A 26,008-nucleotide genomic window follows, 5' to 3' on the forward strand; every position below is an offset into this window, starting at 1 on the left:
CACGGTTTGATTGTTTGTATCACACTATAAATATACATACTTGTTCCTTAACAAAAATACAGAGGTGGGAGTAAGTCATACATGTGCAAGTCATGAGCAAGTCTCAAGTCTTAACCTACAAGTCTCAAGCAAGTCCCAAGTGACTGTGGTGAGAGTCAAGCAAGTCATTGCTCAGGTCAAGCAAGTCCCAAGTCACTGTGGTGAGAGTCAAGCAAGTCATTGCTCAGGTCAAGCAAGTCCCAAGTCAAGTCAAACGAAATTCTGATGAATAACCCCAGTTTCCGCATTTAAATCAGTTAAAAATATTGTGGTTATGAAAAGTTTAGTTTTATTTTCAATATAAACAGCAATAGAGAGCGGGGCGCTGAAATGATAACCCTCAAGGCATGAATACCAAGTCAAAGTCAAGTCAAGTCTTTTATCAATGTTAGTCAAGCAAGACTCAAGTCCAAAAATATGCGACTCGAGTCTGACTCGAGTCAAGTCATGTGACTCCAGTCCCCCACCTCTGAAAAAATATAAGGTTAAGGGATCCCTTTACATTTTTGTGCCTTTTAATGAGTTTTAACCTTATTTTGATGATTGGCCAGAATAATGGTGACACAACATGTAAATATTGTCCCATGCTAGCTTGAGAGCCATTTGTGATTGGCATTGTTATTTTCAAAGGACCATTCCACTGTATTAAAAAGGGAAGTAAATGTTGTATCTAAAACAATCTATATATGCATTAAATGACTGCTGACCATATTTTAGCATGCAGTGGTATTCTTTCAAATATTTTTCAGAATGATTACAACCAGCCACAGTTATACTGCAATAAATACATTATTGTTGAATGGCAATGCAGTGAGGCTTTTAAATGCATTATCATACAATATCACTCATTATTACACATCATTTTTGACATAAATAAATAGCAGATGTGATGATGTGATGGTCACTTTGATTTACCTCCTAGTTTTAATGTTATACTTCAAATTCACTCTGTGTTCACTTTAACTTGCATGGCATTTTAACATGGCTTGAACTGAACTAGGCACAAGAGCTACTCTGCCTTTAAAGACGTAGGCTCTGACCTGAGGATGTTCTCCCAGGCTTCACTGTCATAGAAAGCGTGGTTCCAGCCCATCTTCACAGTGCCAACAATGACGTTCTGCTTGAAGACATCTGAGCCCAACTTCCGGTACAGATCATCACACTCGTTCAGTGGGATCTGGAACACTCCTAGCATGAACCCTAAGATAGCACCTGAGGAAGAAAAGCACAAAACAATATCATTTAAAGGGGGTCAGTGACTGAGAAGGATTGGTCAACTTTAAATTCAGATATACTACACATATATATTGTTTCACTGTGTTGTTTGAATTGTTATTCTGTCCCTTTTATTTTTTGAAAACATTTTTTTTAGTAATATTTATTTAATTGCTCTCTTTTACAACTTAATTCCTCTAACTGTGATAATCAATGCACCTTTATTTACCAAAGCAGATTGATTGTACGTCTAAACCTACTTTGCAATAAACCTGAATCTAGTTCTTAACTAAGCACAATACAGCGTACATTTTTAAACAGGAAGTATAAAGCTTCAGTTAATCCGGTGGGAACAAAATAAAATAATAAACGAGCTAACAGCTTGATCTTTTAGTACTCTCAAGGCTTGAAATTGAAGCTACACTAATTGCCTGATTATCTGTTGGACTAGAGTAACACTTCTCGTGGGTGATCTATTCATAAGAAGATCATTAGATGACCTTTCCCTTCATGATGAAGTTTCTCTGACAGGATTTCTTAGACACTACATTGCTTTCAGGGGGAGAAATAGGGTTAACCTGATGTGGTGATCAAACCCGCCAGATGTGGCCCAGATGGGTTTCAACTGTTTGAACATCATTCAATATAGCAGGTTTACATTATGCTCTGACAACATTCATAATGTAGCTTCAACTGGTGGAGATTAAGTGTGAAAAGGCTGATAGCAACTTGGGACAAATACAAACTTCTGGTAGTGATAAAGAGCCAAAGGGTTGTGCAAATACATTTTCAATCTGCTGTGAAATGAAGACAACCAGGCAGCAGGTGCAGAAGAACAGTTTAAAATGGCTGCACAGTACCCTCTAGTGGTGGTATGTTATACATGGAAAAAGTATGAATCCATACTGTATATTGGCAATTCCTGAAACCAAATGAAGCGTTACAATTGTATGACATATATAATTATATAATGTCCTTACGAATTCGAACTATTTGAATCTGCCAGCTGAGGCCTGAATTGAGTATAGATCCAGAGAAGCGTTGGTGTTTAAATGTAGGTCAAAACAAGAGCAGAGAAACATATGGGTCAGGGTGTGATCAGTGCTGCCAGTCCAGCCGGCATTATAGCACTCTGCTCATAATCCCAGCACACACACACCGCACAGAAGTAGGACAGAAGGAAGACACACCTGTGCTGACACCACAAATATAGTCAAAGAGTTTGTAAATGGGTTTGCCGGTCAGAGCTTCCAGCTTATGTAACGTCTGAAGTGCAAGAAGTCCTCTGAAAGTACAAAGTCAGACAGAGATCAACACAAGAGAGACACATGAATAAAATGACAACCACAACACACACTGGCTACAAAGAGAAACAGCTGATTGATTCTATAATTAATTCATATTTTGTATCAAAATGTCTATATGATTATTACGACATACCAATGTAATGGTATTCAAATAAAATGTGTGTATACATATATACCCATATCTCTTGTGTGTGGGAGGAGAGAGGCACAGATTGGTTTTAAACTAGCACAACAAAGACCAATAAATCAGTATCCATTTAACTGAATGTTTCTCGAGAAAAAATGGAATTGTAAGACTGTTAATAGAAAACGTGAACTGCAATTCAAAGCATGGCCTTCGCTGCAGTAAATGCTTTTCAGTTCCACTCCACAAAAGCTTGACATCAGTGACTCATAGCTTACAGGAAAGAAACTGAAGAAGAGCCGAACTTGTACCTTAATCCTCCTCCGTCTATGGACAGGATCCTTATTCCTCGACCTTTCACAGGTTGGTGGTAGCCCACCAGAGCGAGGGCTTCTCTGACTGCTGCCCTCAGGCCCGGGTCACTGGCCTGCTTCAGACGCAGCAGGCAAGGGATAACCCTCTCCTGGTAAACACAAAAAAAATACCGCGCAAAACTAAAAAAGAGGTCAGTCCATCATGATGGGATCAGAGCAGAAATGGAAAGGCAAAAAGGAAGTGGGATTTGAAATTGTGAAATAGAGTCAGCTGTGGGAGATATTGGAGTATTTGACTAGTTAATAACACATCCTATTCATGTAGATGTTCTCATTACCAGTCAACCTGCATTGCTCCTATTCTGCTACTTGTTTTCTTTTAGCATGCAGGTACGTCAACAAGGGCAAAAACAATCAATGCTTCCTTAATGATGGGTCGATACCAATATCTCTCTCCAATTGGCTTGATATAAACAAGTTTTGCCTGTTTGCGAGTCATAGTTTAATCAGAATGAAGATGGGATGATTTGCCAATGGTAAATGAGTGCACATTAAAACCTCACTTCAATAAGCAGAGCAAAAATGTGGTGTGACCGCATTCCTAAATAGCCTTAAGGCTGATCACACCCGTAAAACCTTGGTAATACATAAACATGAAACTGTTGCGATGTAAACTATATGATTATAATAGGGAGAAAATGTTTGTAAGGTGAATGAGGACATATTTTTGTTACAACATGACTATATTGGGGTTTTAAATCCTCACTAAAAACACGCTTTTTCACTCTGGCCTTCGAGTCAGAGCGGAGTATCACCCTGTGTTTTAGTTTTTTATATTTCTGTTGTTGTCTTTTATTTATTGTGATTGTAGTAATGTGTTTTTATTACATGTACAGCACTTTGGCTCGACCAAAAATCGCTTTTAAATGTGCTATATAAATAAAACTTGATTTGATTACATTGAGATCAAATTCAATTCAGTCAATAACTACAATTTCAACACATGAGTGCCCTTTAATTATGTTGCCATTTGCTAAGGTATTAAACAATTTGTTTCCATCTTTATATCAGGCTTAAAACGGTTCTTGATCTTTCATATAAGACACACCTACTCACACCAATAAAAGTGACCTTGGTCTGCATTAGTAGATAACCACCGTATAGGCTCCTGACACATTCACAGATAGGCAGAGACCTAAATAAAGGCTGCCGTGTGTCATCTGCATGGACAGGAGTTGCTGAGCAGCAACATTAAACAGAAAGCAACACGTGTCTTGCCTCCACAGCTGACAACATGACATTTGCCTGGCATGGGAACATTCTCAAACAGAAGCCTTTATCTACATTGTTTACATGCCAATGCTGTTAAACTACTCCTGCCAAATATAACATGATTATTTAGGATTCAAACATACGCTGCTGTGAACACCGTCTTGGCATCATGAGCCAAACATAAAAGGGTTTTTCATGTAGCGAGAAGCTTCAGACACAGACGCTACAGATTGTCAAAAGAAATACAATAACTGTAGCCGGTTCTGATTCCTCACCTTGACTGCAACGCCACTGGTATCTGGAAACTCCAGGAGATGGTAGCTGAGGTCCTCCACCCTGTTGATGTAGACCCTTACATCTGAAGCCCTGCGGAGAGCCTGAACCAGACCCCGAGTTCGGTTGTCCACACTCACCCTGGCAATGATCTAGGAGAAAAAAACAAGTTAGGTCCAGCAAGTAAGCATTAGCTGGGGTCAAAATTAAGAAATTATGATTATTTATATTTTGTATATAACTGAGTTACTAATGTATGTTCTTATTGTCATTGTATTCCTTACTTTTTTTTAACTCCCTTGACAAATATGAGAACTACAGTAGCAGTTGGAACATCAATACATTTTCAATATCTACAAAAAACACTAACTTACAATCCCCAATATGACTGGCATCATGTTTATGACAAACGGAGCTCGACATGGGCTAGACCCAGAAAAGTAACTTTTAAGCTCCAATCCACTCAAATACTTTGAATATATAATATTGACTGTATACAATAACATATTTGTGTAGACCAATAATTGCTTGAGCAGCACATTTCTATATTGTAATAATAACATTTATGGTTACAACATCTATAAAAAGTATATTGGGCAACAGTAACACCCGACAGCTTAAAGGTGAACCAGTTCCTAAAATCCCTTATGAAAAAGCTGCCAGTAAAGTTCTGTTATCTTTATAAACTACTGTCAGCAGACATGTACCTTTTCGGTGGGCTTGTCTTTAACAATATTTTCCCACCTAACAACATGAACTGAGCTAAAAAACCACATGACCTTCATCTGTATAACATGAGCCAGTGAACATGAATCATTTTCCGGCTATCTCCAACATAACATATTAGAAGTTCCCATTTCAATACCCAATCCAGCTTTGACATTAACTGAATGTCAGGTGTGTTTATGGCTCTACAAAAAAAAAGCATGGCTTGGCCTGTAATGTAAACACCTTCTGGGGCCCTCTATCTCCACAAGGAGTTATTTTTGAAAACAGTTTCCAAGAAGTCAAGCACATGTCAGCACGCTGAACTACCCTTGGACATATAGAGTAGCGATAGCTCTGGTTAAAGTCTAAACAGTAGGCCCCCTCCTATAACATACCAGATACTGAGAACAATCTGATTATATTTCACTCAAACATAGACACAACTTTTTGTAGACGTACCTTCTCCCTTTGAAGCAGAAGTTTATTGGCTTTCTCCTCTGCAGACTTCTTCTCCTTACTAACTGTGGCCTCAACCTGTTTGACCGGTGCTTCCTCAGACTTCTTTACCTCCACATCAGCACTTTTGGAGTCTGCTGCCCTAAACCGTGGGACCAGGGGAGCAATGTAGCTTCCTACAAAGGCTTGTACAGTTGGAGCTGAGTAGGACAGGTAGTGTCCTAGACCCTTCTTAGGAGGTGGGATAACTGCAGCAGCATAGGCTGGTTTACCAAACACTGGTATGAGGTCTCTAGTTTGTCTACCCTGAGAGGAAGCAGAGGAAATGTCAACATTGTCCCTTTTCTTGTCCTGAGTGTTTGTACTGCTGCCAAAGTATGTGTTGATGTGATGGGCCAGGTAGTTGTAAGTGTCATCCAGGTTTACTGAGAAGGTACTGGGGTAGAAAAGTGCTGTGGCTTGTTTGGAAGTTGCGCTGTTGATCTCAGTTTCACCCGGTGAAAGTTTGAGCTCCTCTTGCTTCCTGGCAGGACTGGCTTTGACTGCGGGAACAACACGTCTCACCCTGTTCTCCTTAGGCACAGTCAGGATTGTGCCTGTGACATTCGCTTTGTCAGAGTTGTGGGGACGGGTTGAGGTAGTGGCACTTGCATCAAACGTAGCAGCAGAAGTAGGAATAGAGGGACTGGCAGGTGATGAGTTACATATAGGTTTGGGTGTAGTGGATGTCGAAGTTGGAGCAGCGTTAACAGGAGCTGGAGTAAGTGTGACATCACTATCCTCAGCTTTGGGCGCTGACTCAACACTTGCCTCAGCCTTGGTTACACCCTTTAATGCATTAGGCTTGAGTCTTGCAATTTTGGAGAGAAGTTCTGTATGCCTCCCACTCACAGCTTTAGAAACTGTGTCCAGTGTGTTCCTGACCCGCGACATGTGTTGGCTGAGACCAGCAGACCACCGAGAGGCAGATGTGTTCAAATTCAAGGTGCTGGTGTGGAGTCCAAGCCTTTGTCGAACCTGGTTAGCTTTACAGAGCCATCCCTTACGCCCAGTGATCCTCAGGTGATGGATGTGCCTCCAGCTGAGATAGCCAACCTTGTAGCAATAAGGCTGTTGTACATGAACCCTGCAGTGAGAGGTGCCACACAAGGGAAGAGATGCTGCTGACTTGCGGGCATGTGTTTGACACAAATGAAATGCTCTGCTTATTTTTACCCAGGTATTTGGTGCCCATTTATGACTCATTATTTCAGGTCACAAGAGTTCGTACCATCCAAAGCAATATTAGGGCTATGCTCTCCCTTTCATTAACCTGGTGAGAAACAACAACAAATAGTAATGTACATGGAGGAATGAAAAACCGTCACAGACAAAATGATGAGAATAACATAACGTAGGATAAAGCTACTGAAACTGCTCCTAAAACTTGCTCCTGGGTGTGGTTTTGTTTCGATTACAAGTAAAATATTTTCGTTAAATTATCCTAAGTGAGAGACACAATAGCTAACTTAACATCAACTAAGAATAACATGGTTTAACATCAGCAACTAACGTTAGCTGTTAGCACCGCTAACTCCGCTAGCTAACACGTAAATAAACCATATAAGTCACACTAAACATAGCAAAACATACCTTATTATGTCTCGGTATCAATAAAGGTAGAAGTCCTTTAATATTCTCATTGAGTTACCATCGTTCGTTAACGTTAACACAGAATAACAACGGTCATTCGACCTAATTCATTTCCATAATGACGTAGGACGTCAGTCAAAAGAAAAACAAGGATCACGTGACAGGTAATGTGGTCTGCAATTGGCTGTCTACCACTTGCCCTCAAAAGCCGTCGGTTGATTGGCTGAGGAATTCTCACCACCTTTTACTGTAGCAGATGATCAACTTTCAAGTTTTACTGGCGTACACCGGACTTCTCCCTGGTAGGCGGAGTTCCCACCAACAACTAGAAATGGAACCCCACCCTACTACTTAACACGCGGGATACACACAAAATCAAATGGAGCGCTACGCAGATACTTGGAAATGTAGAGACTTGTTCCACAAACGTTATTATAATCACGTAATCGCAGCATATACCTAAAAAAACACTATGAGATCAAAGCATGTATAGATCAATATCAATACTAAGACTTAGCAAGTAGCTACTACTAGTAGCAGTTAGTTAGACTGTTTTTAAACATCATATCGTTGCTGTAAACCTCAGGGTCACTATCGGACAGTCCCACATTACCGGCATTGACCAACAGAGGGCAGAAGTGCACTAACCTGCACTTACTCTGATGCAATGTAGTCATCGAAGAAGACATGGAAATGATGCTGCTTCTGACCGCTGCTTCTTTTTCCATAACACTCACTTAAACTAAAAACTGGACACTGTCATGTTTAGCGTTGGATACATAGTTTGATAGGCAGACCTGCAACACACCAGCTAAGCAGGACTTGGGTCTCTTTTAACGGTGAGTTTGGGTTTAAAAGAAAGGAGAGAAACGAAGTGGGCAGTGCCCTGTGTTAGCAACGTCAGCTAACGTTAAGGGTGACGGTTGATGTTTATGAAAACATGGCGTTATCTTACAATAACTGACTCAGTGGTAATTAATCATTCAAGGTAACAGCATGTATGTTGCCGAAGTTATTAGAATGTAAGGCACATGTTATTGTGATATACAATGTAAATTCATTATTCAAAGCTTATGCACAAGAAGATATAAAAACAATACATTTGGACTCAATCGTTTTACTGTCATTTTGTAAGTTTAAAGTAGCTAATACTGCAATGTCATGTTTCTAAGATATTTACTATTGTATGTTGTCTATGGCTACTTGCTAAGTTGCCTTCTTCTCTAGATGTGTAAACACAAATGAACTCATTACCACTCTCTTTTGTATACATGCATACATTTGAACTTCCATTTCTTTTCAATGCAGGGTGCATCAGAGCTATGGCAACTGCACAGTCGGCTGTAACGTTTGCAGTGTGCATCCTCATGATAACAGAGCTAATACTTGCCAAGAAGGACTATTATGATATACTGGGAGTGCCTAAAGATGCTACTGAGCGACAAATAAAAAAAGCTTTCCACAAGCTTGCAATGAAACATCACCCAGATAAGAACAAGAGCCCAGGCGCTGAAGTGAGATTCAGAGAAATCGCTGAAGGTACAGATAAATCTATCTTTCTTGTTTTGTTGGAATAATTGTATTGTTTTGTTACATAATGGAATGATATTCCATTTTGTAGTGTTGCGTGTAGAGCTGGGCGATTTTTTCGGTTTTAACGATTAATTTGCATTTGTACTTTCCTACGGTTTGTGAAATTACTGAACCGAAAAATCGCGATTTAAAAACATTTCTAGACTCCGCAGATTTGTTTTGCTTTAAGGGACTCCGTAGTAGCTTACTCTCTCACTTTCCAGAACGCGCACAAAACTCAGCCACATTGCCTGTGACTACGGCCAGTGCTCGACATTATAAATGGCCCGCTGCCCCGGAAGCACTATTTAGACACCCCGGACCAGCATAACGTACTTTCCACTCACCCGCTCGGGCCACTAAAAATATTGCTTAAAAAAAAAGAATTGTCCTGTGGTATTGGTATTTTGACTTGCAATTTAGTTAAATTGTTTCGTTTATTAACGCTACAACATAGCGTTCCGTGAGTCGGTTGTCGTTGTTGGGTGAAAAGCAAACAGCTGTTTGCAGCGGAGCGCAGCGCGAGCAGGCTCCCGTGAGTGGGAGTGCGCTCCTTCACTACAGACTATCGCGGCACCTAACCATTCGCCATTAATGTTTTTAATACCAGAGGTAACCGGCCAAGCGCCGGGCAAAAAACAATCTTCAAATAAAACAAAGTCACCGGAGGAGTTAAAGGAGAGTGACAGGGAGTATGAGAAGAAGAGGGAGAGAACGTTTCAGCCAGCTTGATCGAAGGAGTTGGCTTCTAGTGGGGCAGTGACGCGTCCTAAAACCCTTTCATAATCTATCGATTAGATTTATGATTCGAAAATTATAAAAGTAGGGTAGACATGTGGAGATTAAACAGGTTTGTTTTCCACAGACCTTATTTCCAGCTATTTTCCAAAACCCTATGGAGAAATCCCATTGTTTTTTGTCGAGGGAACCAGCAGTTTACTTCCTGGTTTTAGGACGCGTCACTGCACCTCTCAATATGATGCCAATATAAACAAGGTCTTCTGTCGGCTCTGTACATCAATGCCGACCTATGCTGACAAGTAAGTGAAGAGTAGAACATATAAAGGTATTGGCTATAGGGAAATGTCCCAGCAGTTTAGGAGAATGAAGGTTCTAATATAATCTATTACATAGCCATTACATTTCTAACTCCTAATGACAGGAAGGCAGAAAGCGCATTATACAAATAATAATACTCATAATAGCAGACATTTTTTTAACAATGACCACAATATCATTATTTTAATAAACCAAATGTGAAAAATTGAGGAAAATGAGGAAGAACTGAGGATTCAAATGTTGTAGTACAAGTAGTAATGTAGTTAGTGCATAAATTACTATTGCAACAATTGTGTCATTCCTAAAAAAGGTGCTACTTCAGTTGTATGGAAGTGGTTCGGGTACAAGCGGTCAGACATAGAACAAACAACTGTTCTGTGTAAGGTCTGTAGAAAGACGATCGCTGCAAAACATGGGAACACAACCAACTTATTCCAGCACCTGCGACAGAAACATGCAGTGGAATGGCAGGAGTGTGTAGCACTAAGAGATGCAGATGCTAGCTCAAGCCACAAAGCGCCTTTAAAAAAGCAGGTAACCTTGGCAGCAGCATTTTCAACAGTCATTCCTTATGACAAGAAAGGGCCCCGGTGGCAGGCGATCACAGATGCGGTGACATATTACAGAAAAAACAGAAAAAAATCGAGGTTTAAATCGAAAATTGTCCATTAGTTAGAAAAAAAATCGAGATTTTATTTTTAGGCCAAATCGCCCAGCCCTAGTTGCGTGATCCAGTGTGGACGATAATGATAAATCTTTCTCAGCTTCAATTAAAGAACTCTGAAGGATGAATATGCTGAGAGCTCGCACATTTCCTATTATTCTTTTCATGTACTTAGATAGGACTTTTTAGAAATGTTGATGAGATGCAGTACTTAACTAATCCAACCTTGACTGAATTATGTCTTCCTTTTCACAGCTTATGAAACGTTATCAGATGAAACCAGAAGAAAAGAATATGACCAGTTTGGTGACACCTCTGCATATTTCACTGGGGAGACGCAAGGCAGACATAGACAGGGCGCACACCAACCTTTCAGCTTCAACTTTGATGACATTTTCAAAGACTTTGACATCTACAGCCAGAACAGGCATGCCCGTCATCGAAGACACTTTGATGAACACTCCAGGACCCACAAGGAGTCCCACAGTAGACATAAGAGACGCGTTCAAGGAGGTTTTGGAGCAGGTATCTTTGATGATATGTATGAGGACATAGAGAAAATGTTTACCTTTGACAGCACCAAACAGACAGACAACAGGTTTCATGGTGCATCAAAACAACACTGTAGAACAGTGACACAACGCAGGGGAAATATGGTAACCACATACACAGACTGTACTGCATCTTAAGATGCAATGTGAAATTACTCAAAGTTGTCCAAATGGCATACAAAACTGTTGTATCCATTAGGTAACATAAAGCCACTTGGTTCAAATGCTGTGAAATGTGAGCGATGACATTGATATCTGACATTCAGGAACAGTTAACCTCAGTTTACTTATTTTAGGTCTAAAAAGCTATGTTTTCTTAAAGCTATTCCACTTGTGTAGTGCTCATGGACTTGTACATGATTGTAGTAGTTTTTCACGTATTGTGAAATAACCTGACGGAGTATTTTGTCGATCATTTGAAGCACCTTTTGATAGTGGAACTGGATAAGTTTAATGTTTGGAGAAACATTTTTGTTAAAGAAATACTCGTGTGTCAGTAATTCACCATTTCTATTATGTTTATTTGTTTAGATTTGAGTGTCTTTTGTATAGGTTTTGTCATTGTTGGTTTCAAACCACAACTCAAGGTACAAACAATAGCCAGTGGATTTCTGCTTATGTCAGCATTGTCAACACAATCCTCTGACCCTCCACAAGCTGGCTAGTTTTACTCTTGAACTTGTTTGTGTTACATCTTGTTTAAATATTCATTCATTCTACACTTCCAGTCATTTTTGAACAAACTATATTTTTAAATGTGTTGTATTGAGTGCATTTGTAAAGAATGTTACAAATGTGTAAATATATGTAAATATTAGTAGTAAAGAGGTATAAGTAAATAGAGAAATGTTTTTGACTCCAGCCTATCTTTATAAATAAGTGTGACGCCTACACTGTTCTGCTGTGGTATTTTGAGTTACTCAAAGTGGCAGAGGACATCTTTCCTCATCAAAAAAATACAACAATTTCTGTTTTCTTGATGAGTATTTAATATACATTTCCAATTACCATGGTTAAAAATCAACCTGACATGCTAAAATATAAATAAATACCTCTGACTGGCCCGGGAGGCAAACTACGAAGAGTGTTCTCTGTCTGTAAACTAACACAAGCAGAATACAGCATAGGTTTCACAACATCAGATTGTACTTGTCACAAGGTTTATTTTTTTATATTCCAATTTTAAAATATTTGTTTACAAATGTACACTGCATACTGTTGTCGTTCCATTACATCTTCTTGACAGTAAAGAGCTCCTTTTACACTATTGTGTACAATGTTTATCTCCAATAATAATAGTGCTTTAAAAATTCAAAGGCACTTTCGATTTTGTATAAAATGTCTTTTGAAAAATAAAAAGTAGATACCAAACTGAAATTCCTTTGGTTTGAATGCTTTGTAAGAGTATAATGTTAACATCATTCTGCCTCGTATTTGTTTTAATACTTTCTCACCCGTATAAAAAAAAAATTCAGATAATACTTTTTTTTATATCGGTTATTTGTTAAGGACCTAAAACAACATTTAAAAAACATTGTTACCTCAGAAATAAGTATTTTCTTATAGATCAACTTTGAATTAATTGTAAAATACATAATAATTAACCAAAATTAAGGGTTGTTGGTCAACAAAATACAATAAAATGAGCAGATATCAGTATATGATTTTTACCTTAGTATTGGCCTCAACAGAACATTTCAATGTCAGATAGACTGTAATATTAACTTTACATTGTTGAAGCACTTTATATTGATTTGAAGGTGTGCCTACCTCGATAACTGTCAAGGATTTTACTTACAAATATTTTGATACTCACCTTAGTTACGGTTGCGTAGAGGAAAAAATATTTCCTTTCTTTCCATTGGTGGACACGAGCATGATGTCATCTGTAGGGAATGAAGTTCAGCACAAGTAAATCCACGTTGATAGGAACGACGACCGGGTCTCTAGTGAACTCCAACTCCCATGATTCAACTCTGTGCAACTGTCTGCGTAGTTGTTGGTAGCTCCAAGCGACGCCAGTTGCTTTTGCTTTAGCCATCATTGAATGACTTTGTCCCCCTGTGCAGCAGCAGGGTATAGAAAGGTGGCTATTTGACAGGTCGGGAGCATTATCGGAGCTAATGGAGGCCCTCATTCCTGTCATTAACAAACTGCAGGATGTGTTTAACACGGTGGGCGCGGATATCATCCAACTGCCGCAGATAGTTGTTGTGGGAACTCAGGTGAGAAACACTTTGCTTTAGGGCTAGCAGGTTAGTTAGCCTGCGCCAAGTTATGGTTTTAGCTTCTTCTGGTATGCAAACCTCAGTTTTTCTTTCACTTTCATGCAGATGTGGTAGACATTACTGTGCAGACTGACCTTACATAAACTCCGCCTTTTTTAATCTAGGATAATTTATTTAGTGGCTAAATTAGCTTTAGCTAGCTACATGTGATCTCACCTAAGAGTTGTGTGGCTAGCAATGTTTTTAGCTGACAGTTGGGGCACTAATAATAACCCATTTAAAGTTTTCCTTCAGATCCTAAGCTTATAAGGTCATTCTTAGCTATAGGATAATCACTATAACTCGATAAATTACGAAAACCTCTCGGTATAAAACAACAACAACAATAAACAGCACCATGAACTGCTGATGACCATGACGTTCAATTAACCCCTTGCTTGTCTAATAAACCTGCCCCGTCCACCTTACTATCTATATGCACACATGAAAGCTAATTGGGTTAAAGTGGCAGCTTTTGTCTAACACATTTATTTCCACTGCTCTGCTAATAGGATGTGTCTGTCTCAGACCTGTTGGCATGTATCTGATTCTGTTACAGTGAGACAACACAGCCACAGGGTGTTTAAAATTCCTGGGCTCTACAAAGGCCCAGATCTGCAAAGACCTTCAGTTAGGACAGCTGTAACTGAGACCTGAAGCCTAGTATTTGTTATCCATGTAAGGTCTATGAATAGGCCCATCCTATATCAGTCTAAACAAAGTTACTGCTAAGGAGGAAGTCACTGATTACATGTTTAGCCCTTTATACATCCTTCGTTAAGCCTCAGTCTACGATTGAGAAAATCAGTACCAGTCTAATAAAGCTTGCCTATGCTATGCAATGCTATGCTTGCCAAGTCAGGTATTCCAGTTAACTAGGTCTAATTAGGATTTATTATGCCACCCATATCAATAAACCAGACAGTCTTCCTAGCTGCACTGTGAATGAAAACTGTACCAAGGACTAAATAGACCTCGTCTCTTCCGACCAAAACGCAGCTACGGTTCCAGAGTTCCGGAAATTACCAGCACTGATAACGGGTTAAATAATATTCAAAGTAACACACAGGAAAAATATTGTCTAAGACATTCAAGCTCAGCACAGCCTGTTTTCTTCTGAATCTGCACAATGGAAAGACTGTTTTTTTTCATCCACGAGTCATTCCTACTCCCGTCCCCCTCTAACGTTTTTGTTTATGTTGTTGTTTTTGTCTACAGAGCAGTGGGAAGAGTTCAGTTTTAGAGAGCCTGGTGGGCAGAGACATCCTGCCACGTGGAACTGGCATCGTCACACGCCGGCCTCTTATCTTGCAGCTAGTGCACATCGATCCAGAGGACCGCAGGAAAACCAATGAAGAGAATGGTAACATCACCGTCTCCTGTGTTTTTCTGTATCTGTGGGGTTGTTGCACATTCAATTGGAGTCATTTAAATTCAGCAGTCTGCCTTCTGTACTATACTTCACTGTAAGTGTCCAAAAGCATTTGTCTTTAATACGATTTAAATATCAGGGACACTTTCCATTATTTAATTTACTACAGGATGTTTTTTCTTTTATTGTGATAGGCTAAGCAGTTTAACTGAGCACTATTGCTTCAGTTAAAAAAACATTGGGAAGCTGTGCCAAGATTTGCATCCTCCATGCCGTCCTCTGGGAATGGCTTTAGAGTGAGGCTGCAGTGTCACAGTCGAGCTGCAGATAGACAGGCTAACCCTTTTGTCTCCTTTGATCTCTCTTTAACCACAGAATCAAAGAGAAATGGACGCCTTAACAGAGGTCTCCTTTTCCTTGCTCTTTGCGATATTGTGTTTTGCAATTACATAACATCCCCTCATTACGCCCCCTCCTGCTTTGCATTGTTGTGGCTTGTCCAAAGCTGCCAAACCATTGTAGATTCACTTGATTCAGCTCAAGCTCTCCACTCGATTTAGGCTGGTGTCTGTCAGTCTAAGTTCCTGCTCAAAATACTTGTTTTGAGCTAGGCTTTTACATTTTGAAAGTCCACCTATGGCTCATATGGTGTCTTCAAATACCAACTTCTTTTAAGATGACTCACAGACTCCACCTATGTAACTTTTCCCTTGTTTTCATTGCAATGTTTATTGCAGCTGAAATAAGAGTTGTGTTTGTTAAAGGCTCTACACTAGGTTCCTGCTTCCCTAAATCCTCATGCTTTTTCTTTCCTGAGGCTTTTATTTGCTTCCACTGCTGTTCCACTATTATAGTTTACATTTGTACTATTCAGCTGTGGATCTTTCTCTGAAGAGTTGTTCCATCCCACCATTGCCAGCAGAGAAATCCTCCCATGAGATGTAGCACTAGTAATAATAGTAACACTGATCTCCAGGCCACATCTGTCACATCAGTAAGCACAACATCTGTCCTCAACTTTGTATTTCTACAGGCATCGACGGAGAGGAATGGGGCAAATTTCTACACACCAAAAACAAGGTAGAGTTGTACTTGCAGTCTTGTCTGCCCCAAAACAATACTCTCAATGAAGACTGCCTCCACACAACATCTAATTAAGGAATAAACTGCACTTGATCTGGAATTCCCTTGCTCTACACCTTGTTTTGTTTCTGTCGAGGAAATTCTGTGGTTTTATGGTATCTTTATAACATTTCACTCACTCTCTCTGTAGCTACAAATATTAGTGTGGCTGTTGGGTCAATGTCCTCCAAGGTTGAATTGTGTCTCTTCATCTCCTTATAGTTAATTATGTTTGAACAAAGAGCCCTTTTGATGCTAGCCCCATGACACTAAACAGGAAAACAAACCCTGTCATGTTCTGTTTTTTCTCACACCGTGTTGCTATTGTTGTTATATCGGAGTCTTACTTTCACGGTTTAATTTTCTTACAGATCTACACAGACTTTGAAGAGATCAGGCAAGAAATCGAAACAGAAACAGAAAGAATTTCCGGCATTAACAAGGTATGCTAAATGCGGCCATAACAAAGGGAACGTTATAAGTTGCCAAACAAGAAATGATCTACGGAGAAACTGGATGATCTCTTAATATCAGCATAATAACCCATGATGAGTCTGTTAAGCAATATCAGCCTATAAGAGTTATCATCTTTTTGGTTTGTTTTTTTCTCCAGGGTATCAGTGATGAACCCATTCACCTGAAAATCTTCTCCCCACACGTTGTGAACCTCACATTGGTGGACCTTCCTGGCATTACGAAGGTGAGATTCACTTCCCCGTGTCCCAACCTGAGTGAACATTAACTCAAATAATCCTGCAATCAGATTCCTTTCCTTCGAGTCAATGAGTGTGTATGTGTTCAAACAGTTGCCAGTGGGAGACCAGCCCAAAGACATAGAGGGTCAGATCAGAGAACTGATCTACAAATACATCTCCAACCCCAACTCCATCATCCTGGCTGTGACTGCTGCAAATACAGACATGGCCACCTCAGAGGCCCTTAAAGTATCCCGCGACATTGACCCTGATGGTAAATGGACTTCTTGTTTATCCCTTACTTTCTTCTGTTGCTTTTCCTGAGGTTTTTATCTGCTGTTCAAGGTTTTTAGGGTTTTTTTCCTTATCCGAATCTAGGGCTTAACAACAGCAGGGGCCGTATGCAGTCCGGATTGTATTACGAAAAGTAACTTTACTTGACTCTCTGCCTCAGTGTTGTTTTTGTTGACCGGTTTATGATGTCTTTGTCTCTAGGCAGGAGGACGCTAGCAGTGGTGACCAAGCTGGATCTGATGGACGCCGGCACAGATGCCATGGATGTATTATTGGGCCGGGTCATTCCTGTCAAACTGGGCATTATTGGAGTAGTTAACAGGTAACGCTGCAATTTTGTGCTACATTAGTTTTAAATAGGGTTGCAAAGGGGCGGGAAGTTTCCGGTACGTTTCCATGGGAAGTTAAGCTGGGGAATTTTGGAAATATTCCATATTGTTTTTTTGTTTTTTTTATTATTTGATTGAACAATGATTTGTTTCATTGAAGAACAAAAACATGAATGTTGAGTTAAATATAACTTCTAGAAATCATCTGTGCATGTGATGGAGGAATACACAGTGCCTGTAGGGGGTGTGGTCTCAATAGCCATGCAGTGTGCTTTGTGCATGTGATTGAGGAATGGCATGGATATTCAAGTGTACTTGAATGGCATCTGTTTGTTTCAGTCAATATTATGCTAAAATATACTTTCCCCAACTTTTTTTACATTCCCTACGAAGAGCCAACCTTCAATTTAGAAAATTCCCAGTTTATTCCCATAAATTCCCGTCTAAAGTCAAAGATGAATCTTGATTGGGCCAAATTTGACCTCGAGTCACCCAAAACAATTCTGCTGGGTCTCCCCAGACCCGAACACCAAATGATACACTTTTTTTTTTTGAGACTTTCAGAATTGGCAAAAATGGTCAAAATCAGTTTTGTAGTGTTTATATAGCCGTTGTGGAGGAAAACATGAAGCCTTGTTCCGATACAAAAAACTGGAGCGTAGTTATTATATCATTTGTTCTTGAAACGGGTCACGGGAGGCCCGAACACAACATAAGGGTTAAAGGAAGAAGTAAGCGGGGAACAACGGAAGGAACAAACTAACTTTGAAAAAAGAATAATACAAAGATGGAGACGATATGGCAGGACACAGAACCAACAAGCAACATTATTTAAAACAAATGTATACAGAGCCTCCCTGAAGGTCAAGTCATTGCTTGGGATCTGGAAACTTCCCTCTAATTTCTTTGTTGCATCCGGAGCTTCCTTGTTTTGAGTTATTTCTAACATTAGATGTTCATACCACACAACCAAGGTAAAACATGTCATTATTTCCACTAGATTTCCATACAACATAATCACCTTCATTTGAGAACTGTTTCCTCTTTCCTTGTGCCTGCACTTCCTCAGGAGTCAGTTGGATATCAATCAGAAGAAGTTGGTGGCAGATGCCGCCCGTGATGAATATGCCTTCCTACAAAAGAAGTATCCCTCCCTTGCAAACCGAAATGGTACCAAATATCTCGCCAGAACATTGAACAGGTAAGAAGTTTGAATTCATCCAATATCTTATTTCTAAATATTTAATTAGCTACACAATTTTCTATTTGGCTAATGAAATGTTTGAGCCACTTATTGACCTTTTTTCCTTTGAGGTTTACTATTTTTCTGTCAAAGTGGAAAATAAGAAAGTCACCTGTAATCTTTCATGTCAAAGTACTGCTGTTCTATAACAAGTTAGGGCTGCTTGGTTATGGCAAAAATCATAATCACGATTATTTTGGTCAATAGTCAATATCACGATTATTAAATACGATTATTCATTGACTTTGAAAATATCAATTTATTGAACTTTAAAACAAATACAAATAATAATTTGAACAGTATCTGTTTAACTGTTGATTACCCTGAACGTATAATTCAACTGAAAAACCAATACAAAAATAAATGATACATTTTATATTCACATTTAAATAAATAATATCAAAATAATACTAAACATATATAAATATGATAAATAAAAATAAATTAGACCAAAACTAAATTAGATCAAATATGTTGCAGTACATTGTCACAACCTAGCAAAACAAAATAATTGTTTTTTTCGATTATGTTGTTTTCGTAATTGTGGCAGGCCAAAATCGTAATTGCGATTAAAATACGATGAATTGCACAGCCCTATAATAAGTCCCCCTCTTTGTTTCCCATCAGCATCTTTAAACTGATCACTTTAATTTGATCCCAGGTTACTCCTGCACCACATCAGAGACTGCCTCCCCGAGCTGAAGACGAGGATCAACGTGCTGGCAGCGCAGTACCAGTCATTACTCAACAGCTACGGTGAGCCTGTGGAGGACAAGAGCTCCACTCTGCTGCAGCTCATCACCAAGTTTGCTGCAGAGTACTGCCACACCATAGAGGGCACGGCCAAGTACATAGAGACCACTGAACTGTGAGTTACACAGCCAACAAAATTGCCTTTACTCTCAGACACCACTAAGGGGTGCTAGCATCTATAATATCCTGAGTGCTCAAGTTTAATATCATTCCCTCCTTTTTTCAGATGTGGTGGAGCAAGAATCTGTTATATATTTCATGAAACCTTTGGTCGCACTTTGGAGTCTGTGGATCCTCTGGGAAATCTGACTACCATTGATGTGCTCACAGCTATCAGAAATGCTACGGTGCGTTTCTGCTTTCTCTTTAATCCAGTATCGGTATTAATGAGTTGGACCATTAAAGACTCATCGTTACATTGTACCACCACAGGGCCCGAGGCCTGCTTTATTCGTGCCTGAGGTCTCGTTTGAGCTGCTGGTGAAGCGGCAGGTGAAGCGCCTGGAGGAGCCCAGCCTGCGCTGCGTGGAGCTGGTTCACGAGGAGATGCAGAGGATCATCCAGCACTGCAGCAACTACAGCACGCAGGTGAGAAACACGGTCAAACAAGCACAGTAGATACTAAAACTCACGGTAGGTAAGGGAATATGACCTAGAATGTATATCACAGTGTTTTTTGTTGTTGTACCATGTTTACGCTATTTAAAAAAAAAAAAAAAAATCCATAAATCTCTCTTTTCCCTCTATTGGCCATGTTTTGTTGTGGCAGTACATGACAACGTTTTTTCTACGGTATACCGCCCACCCTAGAACCAGGCGTGCTGTTAATCCACTTGCTGTTGTGTCTGGTCACACTTTGGAATAAAACATCACTGCTGTATCGAATCACTAACAAGCACTTATCGGGGCGCAGTGGGCTGTGCGTTTGATCATCAGATCAAGGGGGCGTTGGGGGACTCCAGTTCGAAACCCGCTCCCGCCGCCACTGCGTCAGGCCGTTGTGTCCTTGGGCAAGACACTTCACCCAAATGTGCTCCTGTGGGTATTGTCCACAGTACATGTATGATATCAATGTGTACTTGTAAAGCGCCTTGATGACTTCGAGGTGTGAAGATGGGCGGTGTGGCGCAGTGGGCTGTGCATTGATCATCAGATCAAGGGGGCAAAACCCGCCGCCGCTGCGTCCTTGGGCAAGACACTTCACCTGAATTTGCTGGCTATTGTCCACAGTACATGATCATTACATGTATGTATGATATGTATGTGTAATGTGTATCTGTAAAGCGCTTTGAGTCATTGAAAATCGCTATAATAAATATAAGGAATTATTCATTCTTATTATGACATCTGTTTGTCTCTGCAGGAGTTACTGAGGTTTCCAAAGCTCCATGATGCCATCGTAGAAGTGGTCACCTCGTTACTCAGAAAGAGACTCCCAGTCACCAACGAAATGGTGAGGACCTGCTCACACTAAATACTTCAGAGCATCTGTAAGTGACGTTTATGAGCATCCCAGCACATATTAATCAATCTTTTGTATTGTTCAGGTTCACAACCTGGTGGCCATCGAGCTGGCTTATATCAACACTAAGCATCCTGACTTTGCCGACGCCTGTGGCCTCATGAACAATAACATAGAGGTAAGACAGCGTGAGATTACGACGAATGGAAGATAACTTCACATAGTTATATTAGATTCAAATACAATCACTTTATATTATATTTGCAGCTCCAAAATTATGGAACGACTTGCCCCTCCAGGTTAGACTTGCGCCAACTCTGCCTGTTTTTAAATCTCGTTTAAAAACCCACTTCTTTTCCCTGGCATTTACAGGCCAGGTGACACTTGTGCTTTTAAATGTGGGTTTTTATCTTAATAGTGTTTTGTATTGTTTTTACGTCGTGCAGGAGAGTTTCCCAGTCTGTGGCTTCTGACCGAGTTTCATCGTCTCGTGTTTCACATTTGTTTCATGTCCCGTCTGTTTGTTATGTATTTATGCTATGTTTTTATACAGTTGTTGATGTACAGCACTTTGTTCAACTCTGTTGTTTTTAAATGTGCTATAGAAATCAAATGGATTGCATTATAGATTCTCTGCTTTGTAATCCTTGAAGATTCCATAGTTAAGATGTTTATAGTTACAAAGTATAAATGGAAATGTGAATGTATATTGTTTGAGACACGGAAAACTACATTTCCTCAAACCTCTTTTCCTTATAGGAGCAGAGACGCAACAGAATGAGAGACCTGCCCTCTACTGTCCCCAGAGACAAGGTACAGTCAGTCTGCATGATCTGAATGTCTTTTCTTCTTCTAGTAACTCTATTTTTTCCAAGTCTTGAACCTGAAGATTTAGTCTACTTTTGCTTTGAGTCATTAACCAAGTCCCTGCTCACCCCTGCCTGTAGCTCCTGCCAGTTCTCTGTCCACTTTCTCTCTTGATGTTGTCTTTCTCTAGTCCCTTAAAGGCCCGGGTGGGCAGTCTCTCTCTCCCTCTGAGCCTCACGCCCTCGAGGGCGAGGCTGCCAAGGTGTGTCCCGTTCACTCACTGCCCGCCGACATTTTCCATCTGCCCCCCCGTCCCTGCTCAGATCACATTGGAAAGTGTTGTTCTTCTTTAAAGTCTCCCAAACCCCTGTTGCAGCAGGCGCTCTGTTCTATAGTCCTCTGAAAATGCAGTGTGATTTGAAGGGCACATGAAGTCTGACCTTCACTCTCTAAATCTATACTAAGTTTTTGCTGCATGCTGATTGTTGCTAACAAAATACAACTAATATGGGGAAATTCAATTGTTCAAACAGCAACAGGGTGAGGGTGAAAAAACAGGATTGCACAGATTCACACAGATTAATCAAATCAAAAATAAGATCAAAGATACAAAATAAAAATAGTAATAATGAGAAACTATAAAATAAGAAATGAATACAAAAAAATCTAAATGAGCATATATACATATTGGGTCTTATAAACTATGAATGAAAATGGACATATATAGAAATTGGGTCATATATACATATTATATATTATATATATATATATATTGACATGGGTGTGTGGAAACAGTGTGAATGTGTGTCCAGTGATTGTTCACATTATTGAGCCCTTGTTGTGCAGCCTGATAGCTACAGGCACAAAGGACTGTCATGGTAAAGTATATTTTCTCGAATTTCAGTTGAAAATTACCCAAAAATATAACATTACCTTAAATTATTCCTACATATTAATTTGCAATGGCCTAAAAAAAGCAGGGAGAATAAAAGTTTCTTATTTCAATATATATATTTTCATATCATCCAATCCTAAACCTGGGTGATATTCTGTTTGCACTAAATGGCATGCTACTATTTCAAACTGTTCCCAGTCTTTTTCTGACCTCTGTGCTCTACTTGTATACATAATGTGTTCACTTTAACAACTCAGGATTCATCCCACCCTTTGTCTCTCTCTCTGCAGGCAGCAGCCGGCGGCGGCTCTCAGAGCGGCGAGCAGACAGACGGCGGGACGGGGAACTGGAGGGGGATGATCAGGAAGGGAGACGAGGGAGCAGCGGGAGAGAGGGCCGTGCTGCAGCACTCGTATCCATCAAGCCCTCATAAGGGATACGCTGTCAACCTGCTCGATGTGGTGGGTACTCCTCAAGTGCTTTATAAATGGTGGAAAGATCTGCCGTGTTCAGACAATTAATCAAAACCTTTCTTTGTTCCCAGTGGAAAGTGAATTGCATACATTTGGCACACGTCTAACACATGGCACAAAATCACAACTCTAAGACAATAACTTAAACCATAGTGCGAATATAAATAACTCCCTAGATGTTTTGGGGAAAATGGCAATTACAGGAGATATTGCTTTCTTATTTAACTGTGTGTTTTTAAGCGTGCCGGTTATTTTGCTGCAGACATCGACCAGCCAATGGAGTACATTTCTGGGATTGACCTTAAATTATTTATACCATCCGATAAAAGAGACTGCTAGACATTAATCAACAAAAGATCGATAAAACATAGTCCTGTCAATCTTAAAAAGACACTTCGGGCTTCTACATCAAGTTAGTATTCCTCTCAACCGTCAGTCTATTGTCTTTCTCCTATTTTTTTAAAGCATGTGCACTCTTAGCGTTGTTGTTCAAAAGAACAGTCAGTACCTAATGCTCTACAGCCATGTATCATATGGACAAAAACTATCCGCAGTACAAGGCTTTAAGGAAGGTGGCTACAGTATCCCGTAGTATCAACAACTCTAGCCTCTCCTTCAAATATGGTCACTCTCCAAAAATGATGTGACGCCTTAAGGACCAAACTCAAGGCTTCAAAAATAGTAGTATTCCAAACACCAATGTGTGATGTGACGGCGGCAACGTGCACTTTTTTTATACACGCTATGATCCCACTTCTATTAATGCCAAACTGAAAACACATTTATTCAACCTTTTGATGTGGGAAGAAAAATCTAAATGTTGTTTTTGAAATGTACTTTAATTTGAATGTCTTTAAATCCCCAGCCTGTTCCAGTTTCCAGGAAGTTGTCTGCCCGGGAGCAGAGGGACTGTGAGGTCATCGAGAGACTCATCAAGTCCTACTTCCTTATCGTGCGGAAAAACATCCAGGACAGGTACACATTAAGCTAACAACACTCTTTTTGTTCACCCACCATGATGCAGTTCTTCACATATTGCCGTGAATTTGCTTCTCATGTCCCCCCCCCTCGCCCTGTGTTGTTGTCTGGCCTCAGTGTGCCGAAGGCGGTGATGCACTTCCTGGTGAACCATGTGAAGGACAGCCTGCAGAGTGAGCTGGTGGGTCAGTTATACAAGGCGGGCCTGCTGGACGACCTGCTGACAGAGTCCGAAGACATGGCTCAGAGACGCAACGAGTCCGCTGACATGCTCAAGGTAACGCATTCATCGAGTGTCACCAGAGACCCCAAAACAAGATCCGGTATCAGCCATTCGCTCACAACTCATTCAAGTCTTTGTCATTGGTTTGGCATATGCATTTACTTTCACTCTTCATTCAAACTCTTTTAGTTTACGTAAACCCAGATAAAAGCCATGTCCTTTTATTACAATTATAATTTAAATGACACATATGTGGTTTTAAGCGTTTCCGGTTTATACCGGTCACTAACAAAAACAATTCTAAAGCGATTTCAATGTTAGTAATCGAAAAGTTTAGGTTTCATAAGTTTAAGCTTCTCAAATAAAGTAGATATATTTCAAAGCCACTTTCTTTTTAGTGCGAAATTGTTGTGGCTGTTGAGCTGCAGCAGAAGAAAATTAACAAGAAGGAATTGTATTCAAAAATGTCTAAAGAGTATGTTTTTGCAAAGAAATACTGCCTTTCATTTATCTCCCAGCACTTTTAAGCACCCTTGAAGGGATGGTTTAATGGCCAGTATGAACAGCATGCGTTATCGGAGCTAAATATTGTAAAGTCAGTGTACTAGTTGTGTAGAACGTGTACCTTGATATGTTACCTAAAAGCATGTTTTTTATTTACAATCTTTCATTTCTCCGTCCAGGCTTTGCAGAAAGCCAGCCAGGTGATCGCAGAGATCAGAGAAACCCACATGTGGTGAGGGCGGCCGCTCTTCATCCCTCCCAGACCCTCCTCTTCCTCTTCCTCCTCCTCCTCCTCCTCCTCCTCCTCCTCCTCCTCCTCCTCCTCGCTCTCCTTGCTCCTCAGAGACGGAACAACATGATAATGCACTGGTGTGGATATGTGTATATGGAAACATAGTTTTAACGTATAGTAAAGACTTGGATTTAATAAAGGGCAGAACATATCAGCTCCTCAATGTCAGCAACACACATGCTTCTGTCTTAGATTATTATATTTTCTTATGTAACTGAACCAATAAATAAATAAATAGATCATGTAAAGCATCACCACTATGTGGAGCCCTGCTGAAGAATGTCTGCTCTTATTGTAGATCTGAATTAAAGCTGGAACTGATAAACCCATGCTGCGACATCTAGACGCTGTCTTTATCATGTCCATTCTCCATTTATTTATTGACAAAATAATGTCTACTTCTGATTGCTCAAAAGAAATGCACTTAATTTAGATTTAAAATAGTTTTAATTTAATGTAGACATTCAACTATTCAACATGATCCATTTTGTCCCTTTGTTTAAATGTTTCAAAACGCTCTCGTACACATTGTTAGCGGTTTAGCTACTTTAAAAAGTGTTTCTTAACAATTCTTGCTGCTGAAGTATTTGTATAAATGTGTTATGGTACTGTATGCTGGACTTATTCACACAAACAATCTGCATACTTTGCAGGGAGGCAGCAGAGGGGATGTAATGATTTATTTATTGTTTTATGATAATTGACATGTAACCCAACACAACAGAACAATGAATACACAAATAATGGACACATCGGCCAATCACTGGTGTCTGCATCCTCCTCCTCCTGCGGCTCCTTTACCTCAACCGGCCGGCGCCCAGCTTGCCCTTTCCACGACCTTTGGCACTGAAAGGATGCAGGGAGAGATTAAAGCCAAATACCAAGCACTGCTATCAGTGTGATGCCACAAGTGAAGGGGATTAATATACAAAGCAGCGAACAGGGTGTGTTTTTGATGAGACAGTATTGATGGTTAATACAGACCTTTATATATATGAGGCTTAAAGTGTTTGTTATGCGAGTGAGATTGCAAATAAAAGTACAGTTTATTTCCTTTGCAGTTTTTGGAAGAGTCCCGTTCATGATCAGATATCAAAGTATGCAGTCGTGAAA

At 40.0% G+C, this 26,008-nt stretch overlaps 4 protein-coding genes across 11 annotated transcripts in view; 2 read left to right on the plus strand and 2 right to left on the minus strand.

Annotated features, from left to right (window-relative positions):
* Positions 1–7,526, minus strand: part of LOC307041284 (calcium-independent phospholipase A2-gamma-like) — a 21,137-nt gene extending 13,611 nt beyond the window's left edge. The window contains exons 1-6 of the mRNA XM_079684592.1: positions 7,341–7,526; positions 5,712–7,020; positions 4,547–4,696; positions 2,997–3,148; positions 2,445–2,539; positions 1,080–1,251 (exon numbers count right to left, since the gene is read on the minus strand). Coding sequence (XP_079540718.1) covers positions 1,080–1,251; positions 2,445–2,539; positions 2,997–3,148; positions 4,547–4,696; positions 5,712–6,953 — 1,811 coding nt within the window. The 5' untranslated portion in view covers positions 6,954–7,020; positions 7,341–7,526. The remainder of the gene's footprint in view (positions 1–1,079; positions 1,252–2,444; positions 2,540–2,996; positions 3,149–4,546; positions 4,697–5,711; positions 7,021–7,340) is intronic.
* Positions 7,527–7,978: 452 nt separating this feature from the next.
* On the plus strand, positions 7,979–12,563 carry dnajb9a (DnaJ heat shock protein family (Hsp40) member B9a). The gene is made up of 3 exons (XM_079685490.1): positions 7,979–8,179; positions 8,649–8,879; positions 10,891–12,563. Exons 2-3 carry the CDS (start codon positions 8,663–8,665, stop codon positions 11,322–11,324), a joined length of 651 nt encoding a protein of 216 aa, XP_079541616.1. The 5' UTR covers positions 7,979–8,179; positions 8,649–8,662; the 3' UTR covers positions 11,325–12,563.
* Positions 12,564–13,143: 580 nt separating this feature from the next.
* On the plus strand, positions 13,144–25,955 carry dnm1l (dynamin 1-like). 7 transcript variants are annotated; one of them, XM_079685482.1, is made up of 21 exons: positions 13,144–13,411; positions 14,672–14,816; positions 15,201–15,230; positions 15,859–15,905; positions 16,319–16,390; positions 16,561–16,647; positions 16,754–16,916; positions 17,138–17,258; positions 18,335–18,466; positions 19,170–19,376; positions 19,488–19,608; positions 19,694–19,849; positions 20,625–20,714; positions 20,809–20,901; positions 21,483–21,536; positions 21,721–21,792; positions 22,716–22,886; positions 23,764–23,873; positions 23,994–24,153; positions 24,783–24,867; positions 24,898–25,955. In XM_079685482.1, the coding sequence occupies exons 1-20, from the start codon at positions 13,310–13,312 to the stop codon at positions 24,837–24,839; spliced, it is 2,190 nt and encodes a 729-aa protein (XP_079541608.1). In that variant the 5' UTR covers positions 13,144–13,309; the 3' UTR covers positions 24,840–24,867; positions 24,898–25,955. The 7 variants fall into 7 exon arrangements, with proteins under 7 accessions (XP_079541608.1, XP_079541606.1, XP_079541607.1 ...); XM_079685480.1 differs by having other exon boundaries at positions 24,901–25,955; XM_079685481.1 differs by having other exon boundaries at positions 24,904–25,955.
* Positions 25,561–26,008, minus strand: part of tnnt2d (troponin T2d, cardiac) — a 49,657-nt gene continuing 49,209 nt past the window's right edge. For both annotated transcript variants that reach the window (XM_079685488.1, XM_079685489.1), the window contains exon 11: positions 25,561–25,741. In XM_079685488.1, coding sequence (XP_079541614.1) covers positions 25,693–25,741 — 49 coding nt within the window. In that variant the 3' untranslated portion in view covers positions 25,561–25,692. The remainder of the gene's footprint in view (positions 25,742–26,008) is intronic.

The sequence above is a fragment of the Notothenia rossii genome (genome assembly GCF_949606895.1).
Source record: "Notothenia rossii genome assembly, chromosome: 5".
Taxonomy (NCBI): Eukaryota; Metazoa; Chordata; class Actinopteri; order Perciformes; family Nototheniidae; genus Notothenia; species Notothenia rossii.

What these genes read in the sequence shown, in the direction of transcription:
- dnajb9a (XM_079685490.1), top strand. Translation starts at nt 8,663, where the DNA reads ATGGCAACTGCACAGTCGGCTGTAACGTTTGCAGTGTGCATCCTCATG. An exon ending in ATTCAGAGAAATCGCTGAAG is followed by an intron (nt 8,880 to 10,890) that starts GTACAGATAAAT and finishes TCCTTTTCACAG; the next exon opens with CTTATGAAACGTTATCAGAT.
- dnm1l (XM_079685479.1), top strand. Translation starts at nt 13,310, where the DNA reads ATGGAGGCCCTCATTCCTGTCATTAACAAACTGCAGGATGTGTTTAAC. An exon ending in ATTATTGGAGTAGTTAACAG is followed by an intron (nt 17,259 to 18,334) that starts GTAACGCTGCAA and finishes GCACTTCCTCAG; the next exon opens with GAGTCAGTTGGATATCAATC. An exon ending in TCCCAGTCACCAACGAAATG is followed by an intron (nt 20,715 to 20,808) that starts GTGAGGACCTGC and finishes TGTATTGTTCAG; the next exon opens with GTTCACAACCTGGTGGCCAT.